The sequence below is a fragment of the Poecilia latipinna genome, unplaced genomic scaffold (genome assembly GCF_001443285.1).
Source record: "Poecilia latipinna isolate Pla-1442-1.1 unplaced genomic scaffold, P_latipinna-1.0 Scaffold88, whole genome shotgun sequence".
NCBI classification, from domain to species: Eukaryota; Metazoa; Chordata; class Actinopteri; order Cyprinodontiformes; family Poeciliidae; genus Poecilia; species Poecilia latipinna.
This window is the reverse complement of record NW_015112704.1, coordinates 177,479-191,843: the sequence shown is the minus strand read 5'-3', so window position 1 is coordinate 191,843 and position 14,365 is coordinate 177,479. Positions and strand designations below refer to the sequence as shown.

The 14,365-nt window shown below is 45.9% G+C and overlaps 2 protein-coding genes across 4 annotated transcripts; one reads left to right on the top strand and one right to left on the bottom strand.

Annotated features, from left to right (window-relative positions):
• Positions 1 to 601: 601 nt before the first annotated feature.
• LOC106940660 (glycerol-3-phosphate dehydrogenase 1-like protein) lies at positions 602 to 4,949 on the bottom strand. Its single transcript, XM_015023459.1, has 8 exons — positions 4,478 to 4,949; positions 4,020 to 4,197; positions 2,321 to 2,461; positions 2,117 to 2,255; positions 1,903 to 2,015; positions 1,584 to 1,817; positions 1,370 to 1,476; positions 602 to 1,062 (listed from the first exon to the last, which is right to left on the bottom strand). The coding sequence occupies exons 1-8, from the start codon at positions 4,516 to 4,518 to the stop codon at positions 966 to 968; spliced, it is 1,050 nt and encodes a 349-aa protein (XP_014878945.1). The 5' UTR covers positions 4,519 to 4,949; the 3' UTR covers positions 602 to 965.
• A 464-nt stretch (positions 4,950 to 5,413) lies between these two features.
• LOC106940644 (oxysterol-binding protein-related protein 11) lies at positions 5,414 to 13,947 on the top strand. Of its 3 annotated transcripts, none has more exons than XR_001423158.1 (14): positions 5,723 to 5,838; positions 5,973 to 6,041; positions 6,109 to 6,284; positions 6,410 to 6,489; positions 6,560 to 6,742; positions 7,504 to 7,708; positions 8,150 to 8,286; positions 9,701 to 9,841; positions 10,507 to 10,957; positions 11,235 to 11,421; positions 11,935 to 12,117; positions 12,191 to 12,344; positions 12,420 to 12,569; positions 12,656 to 13,947. XR_001423158.1 is itself a non-coding variant. In XM_015023439.1 (14 exons), exons 1-13 carry the CDS (start codon positions 5,723 to 5,725, stop codon positions 12,483 to 12,485), a joined length of 2,148 nt encoding a protein of 715 aa, XP_014878925.1. In that variant the 3' UTR covers positions 12,486 to 12,507; positions 12,656 to 13,947. The 3 variants fall into 3 exon arrangements, 2 of the variants coding, with proteins under 2 accessions (XP_014878934.1, XP_014878925.1); XM_015023439.1 differs by having other exon boundaries at positions 12,420 to 12,507; XM_015023448.1 differs by lacking the exon at positions 5,973 to 6,041 and having other exon boundaries at positions 5,414 to 5,838; positions 12,420 to 13,947.
• Positions 13,948 to 14,365: the final 418 nt, after the last annotated feature.

Here is a 14,365-nt window from a genome sequence, read left to right as displayed (position 1 = left end):
GACTACATTTGCTAATGAAGGAAGTTGCTATGGTGTTTAGCTCTGAATAGACCAATTGTTCGAATGAAAAATAATTATATTTTTCACTCAAAGTATATTTGTATTTTTGATATTAGCACTAAAATGCTACATGTTAGCTTTTAGGTAAACACTTTGTTAGCTCTTTGTCAACCCTCAAAGCTGGAGGCTTTATTTGTATTTCCTGTTAAAAATAATATACCAACACAAGTGATTGTTAAAAATCAGATTCCAAAATAGAAAATCACATAAGGTCAAAGCACATAGAAAGAAAATGTGATGGGGAATCCCAAAGGTTTTTCTGGTCTGAATGATGGGACAAGGAAGCAGTTTGTTGCTTAAATGGCTTTTTATAGAGTTACAGCGGTTTCCATGGGTATCACTTTCTGCCCGCTTTGGAATCTAACAAACAAATCCAAAAATCCACATATAAAAATCAAATGATTGGTCCATCATGGATTTGCCAGTACAGCGTGATAACATAGATTTTTAACATGTATAATGTAAATTTAAATAGTGTGATTTTCCTGCCATAATGCTTCAAAGCTGATATGTTTTCCACACAATGAAAACAAAGACTTCACAGCTTCTCGGAAACCAATTTTAATAAGTCAAACACTTCACATGAAAATAAAAAATAACACCCGTTATTGGTTTTCTGAGATCAGGGATGTACATGGTGTAGTGATATATAAAAGTAAAAAAGTGAAGACACTTCTGGCACTCTGACTTATAAATGGTGAAGAAAAAAGAGTTTGTATTAATGATTGTCCCCACAAAGTGTAACAGTAAAAATAACAATTAGAAAATTAAAAAAACAAAAACACACACTGCAAGCCAAAGGTTGCACTCTTCACATGCCAGGTTGTCTACTATATTGTGCGCTTGTCTTGTGGATCTCTGCCACCCTCTAGTGGTGGGAGGTTGAGGTTGCAGCCAGTTGGAGGCTACATGTGCTCCGGGTGGTTCTGCAGACAGGTGATGAACTCCTTCACCTCCTTCCCTTCATAGCAAATCTGGTAGACGGCAACGAACAAAGGAAACCTGTTGGACACAAACATTTTACAGCATTAGTGATAGAAAACACAAAGCGTGCATTATGAACACACACGGGGGAAACAAAATAAGCTTATTAACAGGTTTTAACATAATGTAACTAACAGCTTCTACTGTGTCATCCCACAAGGTTTAGAAGAGTCTTTCTGGAAATTTTGGACCATTTTTACAGAAATCCATTCATGAGGTCAGACAGTGATGTTGGACGAGAAGACCAAACAGTGGGAATGCAATTTTAATACTACATATGTATAAACGTAGGTACTAGAGCTGCTGTATGTGGTGGGGAACTTACTTCTTGACTATGCCTTGCTTTTGGAGGATCTTGTAGACCTCGGCTGAGGTCTGTGGACCCTGCAGCTTCTGTCCGTTCAGCATCTCGGCCTCCAGCTCAGCGATGGACTGCACAGGGAAACACAACGTTCCATGATTCCTGGCAGCTAGCTCATTTCAATTCCATTAAGTGAGGAAGGGGAAATGTTGCGATGAACTTCCTATGTCTGACTGACTTTGGAGGTTTTGACGAAGGCCTCAGCGACACGGCGGTTCCGTCCGCCGTAGCAGGTGGTGATGAGGTCGGCCACGCCGCAGCTCTCCAGGAAGGTGCCAGAGCTCACGTTGCCCTTGCAGAACATCTTGGCGAACGCCACCATCTCCATCAGGCCCAGCCGGATCACCGCCGCCTTGGTGTTGTCACCGAACCCGAGTCCGTCGCAGAAGCCGGCGCCCACTGCCACGATGTTCTAGGATGGGGATAGAGAGGGTCAGAGAACAGCTGGTCAAGTGGAAATGGGTGGAAGTTTGCTATGCGCTGACGCGTGTGTGTACCTTTAAGGCGCCACACAGCTCCACCGTGTCGCTCTCTGGAACCACGGTGATGCGGAAGTTGGGCGTCTGCAGCAGCTCCTTGAGCAGCTGGCCCTGCGCCTCATTCTTCGCCCCTTCATGGAAGCAGAAACATGAGTCAGACTCTGAAACTGGAAGTCACGCTGTGGGCTGCTAACATCAGCACTTTTCCCATTTAACCAGAACGAGAGCAGACCGATGGTGGTTTCGCAGAACTTTTCGTCAGCCACCTCGTTGGCGATGTTGGCCCCCATCAGCACGCTGACGTCAATCTGCAGCTTCTCCCTGATGATGTCGGAGATGAGCTTCAGGCCATCTGGACCCTCATCGATTCCCTGCAGAGCAGCACAGCGTTCAGCAGCGGAACCCTCTGCAGCCAGCTCCTCCAACACAACCCCACCTTGATGAGGGAAATCCCGATGGCTCCCTCCGTCACGTGAGGCTTCATCTCGTCACAGAGTTTACTGATGAACTGATGAGGAATGACGAAGACCAGGATACTGGCTCCCTTCATAGCTTCAGTGATGTTAGGAACAGCCACCTGTAAACACGGCAACCTCCGTCACTAAAGACCACACCACCCAGACTGACGTCTCAAACGTGTTGACCAGGCTACAGCCATACCAAAAACTCACGACATGAGACACAATACTGCTTTCATAAGAATGAGACGGGATTTTATTACTTTCAAAAAAACTTCAAAGGTCAAATTTATGCTTCATTCTGCATTTTTACAGATTTCACAACAAATGCAACAGACTGACTTTTCATTTTCATCTCTTCAGAACTTGGGACGACTATCTACACATCGTTTGGCCTTGGGTTCACGTTGAGGTCTCTCTTCCAGAAATGGTCAAAATTAGACTTACAGGGATCTCCTGTATGTTTTCACCCACAAATAGCTATAATCCATTAATAGTTGAGGCTCTCTCTAAAACCACCTACTTTAACAGTTCAAATGCCAAATATACCTAAATATGCATAGCTCTACAACAGAAGCTAACATCTACAGTCTTCCTTGTCTCTGCTCTTGGTGGTTGAGCCAATTAGAGCTGAAACAATCAATCGTGATAAATCAATTATTGAAATGACCCTCAACTAATGTAGTAATAGATTAATGGTAAACTGGAGCATCCAGATTCTAAAAAAAGACAATTTGCTGAAAGAACAGCACAAGCAGCGCAGCAATGAAGCCATAACTATATCTTTGATCAAGCAGTCATTTCAGAAATGCTCTTATTGAAATTTAGGCAAAAATTTTTATTTTCCCATTTGACAAAGAAACAACTTGTTTATGTGGATCTTTGTATGTATTTCTAATGTTGTATAAAAAAGGTTCAATGAAAAATCTGCACAATGCAGTGTTTTGTTTTGTTTTTAAAAATCTGATTACCCAATTAATCATCAGACTAAGCAATTAGTAAAATAATCATTAGCTGCAGCTTTACAGCCAATCAGTGCCAAGGAAAATTAATGGCATTCCCGGATTGGCTGCTGTGCAAAATGCCAAGGTGTCTAGTAGAATCACTCTTAGGTATCTCAGCTTCCCAAGCTGCATTTTGTCTGGAATATTATAGATACGAAAAACAAAGTCCACGAATTGGCAAATTTTGTACGAATAATTTAAAGTTATGTACCCGCAGAATAATCTGCAAAAACTGAGCTGTGACTAGTTGGGGCTACACTGTACCTGGTTACAAGTACAGTACAAAAGCATACTGATTAATTGTTAATTATTAGCAACTTGCACCTTCACTGAGTTGCAGCCAAGACAAACGGTCAGACCCAGTGGACCGGAAACATTCAGGTTGGACACCTGTCCTGTTACTAGGTAGACATGGGTTGGAAGTTGAATAATGGAGAAATGAATGATTTTTTAACATAATTATATCTATGGATGGTGAAACAGTCCCAGAGCATGGTGGTGCTACTACCAAAAGGCTTGAAGGTCACACTTTGATCTTTCCCAGAGAGTACTGCTCCGCTCCCCAGAACCAGGTCAGGATTAATGAAGACAGATAAACTCTTTCCAGGGACATTCCTGCTCCTGCAGGGACAGGACTGTGGAGGATAAATTCTCGGAAACACCAACACCCTACCACATTCTTGGGCAGCTTGTGTCCCGGCAGGTATTTGACGTTTTCATGCTCGGTGTTGATGATCTCGGTGAGCTTCCTGCCGTCGATCATCTCCTCGTAGACCCACATGTTAACCAAGGGGTTGAAGCGGTTGGACGCCTTCACATTGTGGCCGATGATCTTGGCGATAGAGGATCCCCTGGAGGAAGAGCCACAAGTTCAGGATGGAGGACTCCAGCCAATCACAGGGCATTATTTAACAAACGGTGACAAGTTTTGGTAAAGCTTTGATGCTAATGGTTTATTTGCACATTTAAAAGAAGAGAAAAGGACATTTAAATCCCTGGAGTGACACAGAGTAGAGATAATCAGATTATATTAACCCAGCAGGTTTGAATCTGCCTAATTCAAATTTAGTTAAACGCTGACCGCAACATAAAGCAGCCATAGCAAAAAACATGAATATAGAGTAAAGTCACCAGTTTCCAGATCCAACGATGCAGACTTTCTGAGCAGGCATGTTGAAACTGGATAAACGCTTTGCTAGACTGAAGTATGTGTTGTTCTCCACTCGCCAGTAGAACTTCCTTATCCGCCCTGCTGTTGCTAAAAGACACCCGCTCCACCCTGAGCTCGCCACGGTTCCGCCTCCCGATTCCTCCCGTGGAATTTCAGCAACCTGAAGTGTTGCGTGGAGCACAAACCTGCTAATCTCAATGGATTTCCACACACTTCCTCATTTCAGCTCCACATAAAAGGATTAAATTACTCTTAACGACGATAATAATGCAGCCGAATACGGGGTTGGGTGCGTAAAAAATAAAGTTCACCAGCATATAAACTGCACTGATGTTTTAGAGGGCGCCGATTGATAAATAACCACTAAATAATTAGGATACCGCCAATCATAACGTCTACTATGGAGCAGAACTCTGAATGGTTAGTCTTCCGGTTTGAGACTTTCAAAATAATGGTGGAAGAGGTTTTAAGACTGCGAGAATCAAATTAAATTCAACAGTAAAAATTCTAATATGAAGAAAAAATAGATATTGCGTTATTTATAGAAAAATATTTAAACTACTTAATCTTAGCAATATACTGTAAATTTATTTACAATGGAAATAAGTTACATTAATGAGGTGATAAATAAGTTCAGTTAGCAAATTGTATGACAACAGGGGTTTGAAATTTGATCAGCGTAACATCTGTTTTACAAGCGATGTATTTGTAGAAACATGGCCGAGTGATCGGTTTTAGGGGCAAATTAAAGTACTCTGAATGTACTTCATACGATCTGTACATTGGAAAACTTTTGCGTTTTTACAAAAATTCATTTTCATTTTTTATCATTAGCAGCGGGTTCTGGTTTTTCGTTTTTTAATTGTTTTTATTTCTTTAAATCCAAACCGGAAATGCGATGCCGTCAAACAGTCACGTGACAATTGCGTTCCTGCCGAGGCAGTAAATAGCATCAGCTATCGGAGGCTGTTAACCCAGCTACACCGTTTCATGATGTTTCCCCAACCGTAGTCCGCTCACTGTCTGAAGGAGAGCTCCAAACCGGTTTTCCCAGAGGTGGGTGACGACTTTTCCTGGAGTGGGGCGAAATTAGAACCCAGAAGCTCGAGCTGGGTGATCAAATCTCAGCTTAGCATCAGAAGTTTTAGCCTCCGCCGCCGCAGGAGGAGCAGGGCTGACGGAGGCAAGGGCTCTGCCTTGTGACCATGCAGGGGGAAACTGCGGCGGTTCGGGTCGCGGAGAACGAGGGGAAAGTGGATACATTTCCCCCGAACAGAACCCCCAGTTCGGGGAGAGCGGGCGGGAAGAGCTGGCAGTACAGGTGGGTGTTTTTACTCTGTTTACCTGCCAACCTGACTCACCTGAGTAAAGCGGGGGACTTTGCCCTGCGCGCTGACTGTCAGGAGCCGCTGATCATCAGTCTGTGTTGACCCAAACATTTCTGTCTGTCCGAAGCGATCACATGGAGAACATTGACGGCTACCTGATGAAGTACACCAACCTGGTGACAGGCTGGCAGTACAGGTGAGTTGTGACATGGCGCTGGCGCTTTAAGCCGGGTGCTCTGGTCACTGACAGGCTGCTCCTCCAGGTACTTCGTCCTGAACAACGAGGCGGGTCTGTTGGAGTACTTTGTGAACGAGCAGTCCCGCTCCCAGAAGCCCCGGGGCAGCCTGCCGCTGGCTGGGGCCGTCATCTCTCCCAGCGACGAGGACTCCCACACCTTCACCGTAAACGCTATCAGTGGAGAGCAGTACAAGCTGCGAGGTGAGCCCACCACCATCATCATCATCCAGCTGCTGGTATTGATCTGCAGCAGGTCCATTATGTGCAGCCGGTGAGGCACAGGATCGATGATTCTCTCTCCTCTGTGTGTGTGTGTGTGTGTGTAGCCAGTGACGCCAAAGAGAGGCAGCACTGGGTGAGCCGGCTGCAGATCTGCACTCAGCACCACACCGAGGCCCTGGGCAAGGTAGGAGAGTTCTGGTTCTGACCCAGACCGGCTCCGGACCATTTCCTCATGTGTGTGTCTTGTCTCCCAGAGCAACCCCGCCCCCAGCCGCAGGTACTCTGTGGCGTCCCAGAGCAGCGCCAGCTCGCCGTTGTCTATGCGGCGGCCCAGTCAGAGTGCCTCGGCCTTGTTCGGCTGGACGCAAAACCACAAGGGCTCCGTCTACTCGAGCAGGAAGTCCCTGATGCCCGACCACCTGCTGGACGCCAGGGAGGTATGACACACACCCCAACATGGCCGACACCTGTCTGTCTGTAACTGGTTTGGTCTCTGAATCGTGTTGAATCAGCAGACAGACTGGATCGGTCTGTTTTTTGTTTTGTTTTGTTTTTTGAAGTAATGTGATGTTATTCCCTTTAGATCCAAAACTTAAAAGGATTTTTCACATTTGCTGTATTATAAGAAAAATAAAGGCATCTAGTCTTCAAATCCACTTTGTATATGGCAAGTTTTTAGAATATTCAAACGTATCCTGTTATGAAAACAGGAATCGGGTCACTTTCTTTCTAAACACTTCCCATATTTACTGAAGTTTAATAAATTAAATCAGAGTTTATTTGGCTGCTGCAAAGTTGACGATTCTAGATAGACGTCATTCTACTAACAGTCTGGTTGTAAAAATACAAATACTTTATGTTGTACGTAACATTTTCCATTGTAAGAAATTGTTACTATTCTTGAACTGCAGTTGGGGACCACAAAAAAATCAGTGCAAGGGCCACAAATGGCCCCTGGGCTGCACTCTGGTGCCCCCTGCTGTAGACGGGAGGGCAAAGTGTGATTTCCTGCTGATGTGTAATTAGCTGTATTGTCTTAAATCATGTAATATTCAGTAGTGGGGTGAGTGAGTGGTGGTGCACTGTGTCTCCAGCAGGGGGAGCTGCTGCACTGCTGCCATCCTGGCAGGCTGCAGCAGCAGAATCAGAGCTGATGTTGGCTCATCTCTGACCCAGATGTGGTTCTGTTTGTGACCAGATGATGAGCCAGGCCCAGGGCCAGCACCGGGACCTGATCCAGAGCATCGAGGGGTTGCCGGTGGCCCCGGGCCCCGGCCTGTCCCCCTTGGACCAGGACCTGCTGATGCTGAAGGCCACCTCCATGGCCACCATGAGCTGCCTGAGCGAGTGTCTGCACATCCTGCAGCTGCAGCAGGTGGCGCGGCAGCGGGCCGCCCTGGGAGGTGAGTGACTGGAATTATGCTGCATTATTGATGGGAACCGGAGCAGCTGGCCGTCTGGACAGGTAATTAGATCTGCACCTCTTAAATATTCACCTGGGCAGGTGGAGTGGGTAGGAGCGGCGTCCTGAGGCTGCAGCGGCCCACTCAGCAGCGCTCTGACCCACTCGCCGCCGCGCTGCCTCGGCTAAATGTGTCCCAGTTTCACAGCAGATCTCCTTACCTGACCAGCAGCCGTCCAATTAGAGCAGCAGGAGGCTTCCTGTGGGTGGGGCAAAGCCGTGGTGATAGCCGCGGTCTGAGGCTGTGCCAGGTTACTCCCAGTGGGTCAGAGTAGCAGGTGGAGCTGCTGGGGGGGTGTGAGGCGGGGAGGGGGTGCCACCATGAGCTCGGCTGCTGACACCTGTGCGGGGCCCGCTGCGGGGCCCTCGCCTGCCTCCACAGGGCCCACCATCGAGTGGCTGGAGCGCAAAGGGGCCGACGACGTCCTGAAGAACGGCAGCAGTCCGCTGGGCGACCACACCCCACTGGACGGGGGCCGCCTGCCGCTCAGCCCCCCCGACACCTGCAGCTGCTCTGGGGTAAGAATGCCGTTACCATGGAGACGGGCTTCCTTCACTGTATGTTTCATTGTTTAATGTCACTTTATTAACTTCGAACATGATCCGTTTTTATCAATAAAATGCTCTTCCTGGGCCGTAACTGTTCTGTTTCTCATGAATGCCATCATTAGTTTCAGTCACATATTTATGAAGTTTAGCCATTAAAATACCTGTAAATAAAACAGGAACATTTCTATGTTTAGTGGAAAAAGTCACTGAATTCTGTCATCCTTATGTTGAAATTCATAGATTTCAGTTCATAATTCATCTTCAGTGAGGAGACATTAAAACCAGACTTTTTCCAGGATTTTCACACAAATTAATTATAAAATAAATCAAATTGTAAATAGCAATGTTTATGCATTTCAAACAAAAGAAAATAAATCAAAAGCAAGTGAAAGAGCAAATTAAAAATGGATATTTCTGATTTTTATGTTTCATTTTATTGACTTCAATTTTTTTGTATTGCATCTAGTTGAAACTAACTTGGTGAAAAAGAACAGGAAGGAGTGTAAAGTTCTAATTCATCACTGTATTGTTTCTGGATACAGAAAGTAGTTTTCATATGTTGGAAATTTTAAAAAATGCATTTTGGTTTAATTTCAAACAAGAAAAGTCATGAATTAAAAATATAAAATGTCAAGGAAGCCAAGAGGTTCCTATAAGACTTGAGTTATTTCCTGCATAGCTTGGGTTGAGTTGATGCTAACAGTGTAGCATACGGCCAACCTGGAGTGGACCAATCAGAGTTTAGAAGCTAGATTTAATAAGCTGCCAGGTGATTTCCTTTAAATCCACCAGTTTAAACCCGAACAACGTCTAAAACTTTATAAGTTTAATAATAATAAGGGTTAAAACTTGTGAGTTTTGTCTACTTTGGGAACAACTTGAGGTTTAATAACATTCATAAATAAAAAATACAAATAAGCAATTAATATTTCTAGGATACTTTTGTGTGTGGAAGGGACACAGGTGGGGATTCATAGATATTAATGTTTTTATGACAGATAACTGATATTGGAGCGATGGCGATTAAAAACTGACTGAGAGCAGATGGTGCTTTTTATTTAGCAACCTCAGACATGAATAATAAAAAGTTTGTTGAAAGTAAACTGTTTTTTATGGTGTTAAGTAATGACTAAATATTAACTGCACATTGACTAAAGTTAAGAACAAGCACGATGAAGAGCTTAATTTTATTCTGTGTCAAAATCTCATTAAATTATCTAATTTATTATTTTAAATAGCAGCTTATTGTATTTTGAGTAAAAAGCAGCCATTTTTGGTGCTCTGGATGGAGAACGGATCAGAACCAGCAGTGTTATTGTAATATCTACTGTAAGGAGCTGTCTGACCCGAGGCACTGGGCTTTGCCCTGGGCTCTGTCTGGCAGGAGCAGGAGGAGGTGGACCCGGAGGACGAGGTGGAGGACTCATTCATGGACACGGAGGAAGACCTGGGGGCCGTGGAGGAGGAACGCAGCGTCATCCTGCACCTGCTGTCACAGCTCAAGCTGGGCATGGACCTGACCCGGGTACGGCCCCGTCCACCAATCACAGAGCAGGATCAGCCTGACATCAGAAGGGGAAGCTGTTAGTTCTAAACAAATTTTTGCTAATAAAGCATCAATCTTCAAAATGTCCAGGTTTAACACCTGGATGTCTTCTCTCTACAGTTTCTGGTTAAAACTGAATTGGGTGACCTGCACTGCCCCCTTCAGGAGACCAGGCACACAGCAGTTCTCATGCTCATGTGGTGTTTAATCAGTTTTACGAAATGATCTAAAATCAGGGTCAGATTGTAACTCTAGTTACAATCAAATCAAATCCTGTTGCTTCTGTTCCAGATGCTCCAATCAGGATTTTCCTGGTGCAGTTTTAACAATAAAATATATTTTTATTAGTATAATTAGGATTGATGCGGTTAACTGTCCTACTAGCAGGTAGTCGATACATTTACAGACTGAATGTAGTGGATCTTTCTAGAGTCATTCATTTAATCATTGTTTCCTTAGCTACTCTTAAAGATTTTAAAGATAAAAACTCATATTTAAAGTGATTTAAATGAGCCAAGCACTACTTAGAAGACAGGTAAACTGATCTCCATAGCAACCAGAAGCTGGCAGCTAAGTGTTAAATATGTGTTGTGGTGAGTTGAGGTTTTCGGTTAGAGGGTGTGACCTGTAAACCCGTCCCTCAGGTGGTCCTGCCCACCTTCATCCTGGAGAAGCGCTCCCTGCTGGAGATGTACGCAGACTTCATGTCGCACCCGGAGCTCTTCGTCACCATCACCGACGGCAACAGCCCCGAGGACCGCATGATCCGCTTCGTGGAGTACTACCTCACGTCGTTCCACGAGGGCCGCAAGGGCGCCATCGCCAAGAAACCCTACAACCCAATCATCGGAGAGACCTTCCACTGCTCCTGGAGGGTCCCTCGGGGGCCCGAGGCCCTCCAGGGGGAGGCCGAGTCCCCCGTCGAGGCCCCGGAGCCCTACCAGGTCCGCTTTGTGGCGGAGCAGGTGTCCCATCATCCCCCGGTGTCTGGCTTCTACGCAGAGTGTCCGGAGAGGCAAATGTGTGTGAACACACACGTGTGGACCAAGAGCAAGTTCATGGGGATGTCCATCGGCGTGTCCATGATCGGAGAAGGTCAGTGAACTCACCAGCCTGTGGTGTAGGCGTTAACTTAGTTTCGATCAGCACTGCGCTCTCAGTTCCTGAAGGCATCAGGCTGTAGGATATGCTGCTTCTTCTGTACTTAATGCAGACTGGAAAGAACAGATAGCAGCTGATGTATATTTAACGGCGGCTGTGAGTATTTAATGAGGCTTATCAGAGCCGGTGGGATTGGATGTTCAGCGTCTGGTTTCACGGCCGCCTCTCGAGGATTTACCCGTTCTGATTGATTCACGACGTCTCTGTCCAGGTTGCCTGCATCTGCTGGAGCATGACGAGGAGTACACCTTCACGCTGCCCTGCGCCTACGCCCGCTCCATCCTCACCGTGCCCTGGGTGGAGCTGGGCGGAAAGGTCAACATCGCCTGCAACAAGTCCGGATACTCGGCTGTCATCACCTTCCAGACCAAGCCCTTCTACGGCGGAAAGTTACACAAGTACGTAATGCTGGGCGCCATGGAAACCACCAGCTAATCCTCCCTTGAGCTGCAGCTCCATTAAATGATATGGTTAAAATGGAGATACTGGCGTCACACAACACCATCCATTGATTGGAGGATAGAAAAACGACTGGTGCGTCCCGTCTGTCCTGTTGGCATGACGCAGCGCCAGGTGTTTGGGTTTAACCTGCCCAGGGAGAATCCACCCTAAGTGTTTACTAGCCTTTGTAAATGTGTATCATTTACACATTTACAATGTTAATAACGGATTTATCATCCGCTAATACACCAATAGCAGGGCTAATGTTTCATTTAGGGGAAGCCAAGTGTGCTAAACGTTTTCAGATAGATTCTAAAACGCTAATTTACACAATATGGACATTATTGAAGTTTGGCCATCAGCTTCCATTAAATACTGTATTGGTATAAAGCTTTAGTGTTAGCATAGCTAAATATGGCGTTGGTAGAGCACTTTAGCGTTGGCTCCTGCTAAACGTTGTTGTTATTCAGGGTAACGGCAGAGGTGAAGCACAACCCCACCAACGCGGTGGTGTGTCGGGTTCAGGGCGAGTGGAACGGCGTGCTGGAGTTCAGCTACACCAGCGGAGAGACCAAGGTAGTGGACGTCACCAAGCTGCCCGTCACTAGGAAGCGAGTCCGGCCCATAGAGAAGCAAGCGCCCACAGAGTCCAGGTGGGCTGGGTTCTGGCGGGAAGCGTCCATGTTGTTGATATCCGTTGTCCAACGTGGTGAACTGGTGTTGCAGGCGGCTGTGGCAGCATGTGACGGAGGCGCTGCGGCAGAAGGACATCGATAAAGCCACCGAACACAAGAGGGTCCTGGAGGAGCGGCAGCGGGCCGAGGAGCGGCAGCGGGCCGAGACTGAGATGCCGTGGAGGACCAGATACTTTGACCAGGAGGTGAGCGTCCATCACAGCCAGCCCTTCTTGTCGCCTAGCAGCAGGAACCAAACTACTTCCTGTTTCTCTCTGCAGGGTGAAGGCTGGGCCTACAGCAAGCCTCTCTGGAAGAACTCAAAGTCCTACGTTTCCTGTCTTTAAGTCCAGCTTTAGGTGGCTGAATGTGAGTGAGTTGCACACAGTTGGGATGAAGGCGGGGCACTCTGGCAGCTGGCGGCCAATCAGGTGACGCTCGGAGTCTCAGAGGATGAGCTGCCGCCCCGCTGCTGCTCCGCTGCTCGTTTTTTATATCTCGACGTATTCTTGTACAGGTACTAACAGCCTTAAGACGGTTCGGAGGGTTGGGATCTGCTTGGTTTGCTTAATTTCTCTACCTTCAGCTTCACTTTGGTTAAGAGGAGCGTTTGTTTGAGGAGAGAGAGAGGGGCGAGCGACGTGCTGCGTCTGTTCCAGACCAGCAGCTCAACCAATCAGGACGAACTTCACAGGAAAACCAGGAAAACTGCTCAAAAATCCCACTGCAGAACGGTTCATATGTCTAAACTGGTTCAAGAAATCAAAGAAATGTATCCCCAAAGTCTTGTTAGCAGATGTTATTCATCTATATGTATATACATATATGCTGGAATGACAAGTTTTGGCCTTCTTCACTCCGTCTCCCATATTCATTAGTTTGTTTTTTGTCTATAAGTGATGTTTTTTCCAAAAAAATGTAGAATTTTGTTTTTCTGTTGTTTAACTACATTTTAATAAATTAATCCAGCATCTTCAGGTTTCATTTAATCCATCTAAACATGTAAAAATTCACTTTACTCAAACTGCCTGGATATCACGAGTTTTAAATAATTTATTACATGTTTAGTGCTAATGACACTTTATTAGCATTATAAACATGTAATAAATGGTTATTAAGAGGTTAACATTGCTTTAGGCATGCTAATTTTTCAATTTTTATGAACCATTCCATGTTTTATTAACAGCTAATAAAAGCTTAACAGTTTATCCTGCAACTGTGGGGCCCCACAGTTACAGGATGTGGTTCCTGTAGCTGCCCGTCACCAGGAAGCGGTCTTGCTGGGCGTCGGCCCCCCAGCTCCAGGTGGCTCTAGCTCCGGCCCTGCCCAGCCAGTAGAGCAGCTGGTCCGGGTTCTCCTGCATGGCTCTCCTCTCAGTTTTAAAATGGTTCTGTTTGTTCCCTCCTCCTTGTGGAGCTGGAACGGTTCTGGTTCTGTGTGAAGAACCCGTCCCAGTGACACCGGTCCGGTTCCAGGCGGGTTCAGTCCACTCGGCCATCGATAAGCTACCCCGCCCCCCCTCCCCCATCCCCTCCTGCAGTCCTGGTGCCTTAGCGACTCCTCCCTCCTCCAGGGAGAGCCGGTTGTTTCCCACCAGTGGTTAACCTGAATGATGCACTGATGTCTGCTCTGTTCTCATGTTTTGATTTTCTATTTTTCTTTAAAGAGTCAGAGCTTGGGAGTGAAAGGAGTCACTTTTTAATTCTGGGTTTGGACTTCCTGTCGTCTGTCTTGCTGATTTGTGAAATGCACCGATGTCGTAGCGGAACGGACGTGTGCTAATAATCCAATAAAACTCTAAACTCTGATAACAGCCTTCATTCCTATTTTTTTTTTCACATTCACACACAACATGGTTCAAAACTATTAATACTCTGAAAAGGACAGAGAATGATTAGCAGATTAATGTGCTCCACTTCTAAATAACTGAAGGGTTTATTTAAATACTATGAATTATTGGGGCCTGCCCATGCAATACATGGCAGAAACCTATTGTTCTACAAAGATTTGTAAATGTGGACAGTGTTAGTAGCAAGCAGTTTTCGTTGTAGTGGCAGTGTGTGTGTATAACTTATCTTAAATGTGTCTTTTCGCCCCTCTCCCCCACTCGGTGTCGGCGTTGCTGCAGCGAAATCCTCCCTCGTCTCCTCTGGCTTCCTGTCAGTCCAACTGGTTTTGTCATTGGATCTTTGGGTTGTCCAGATCGTCTCTCAGGAAATGCCCATG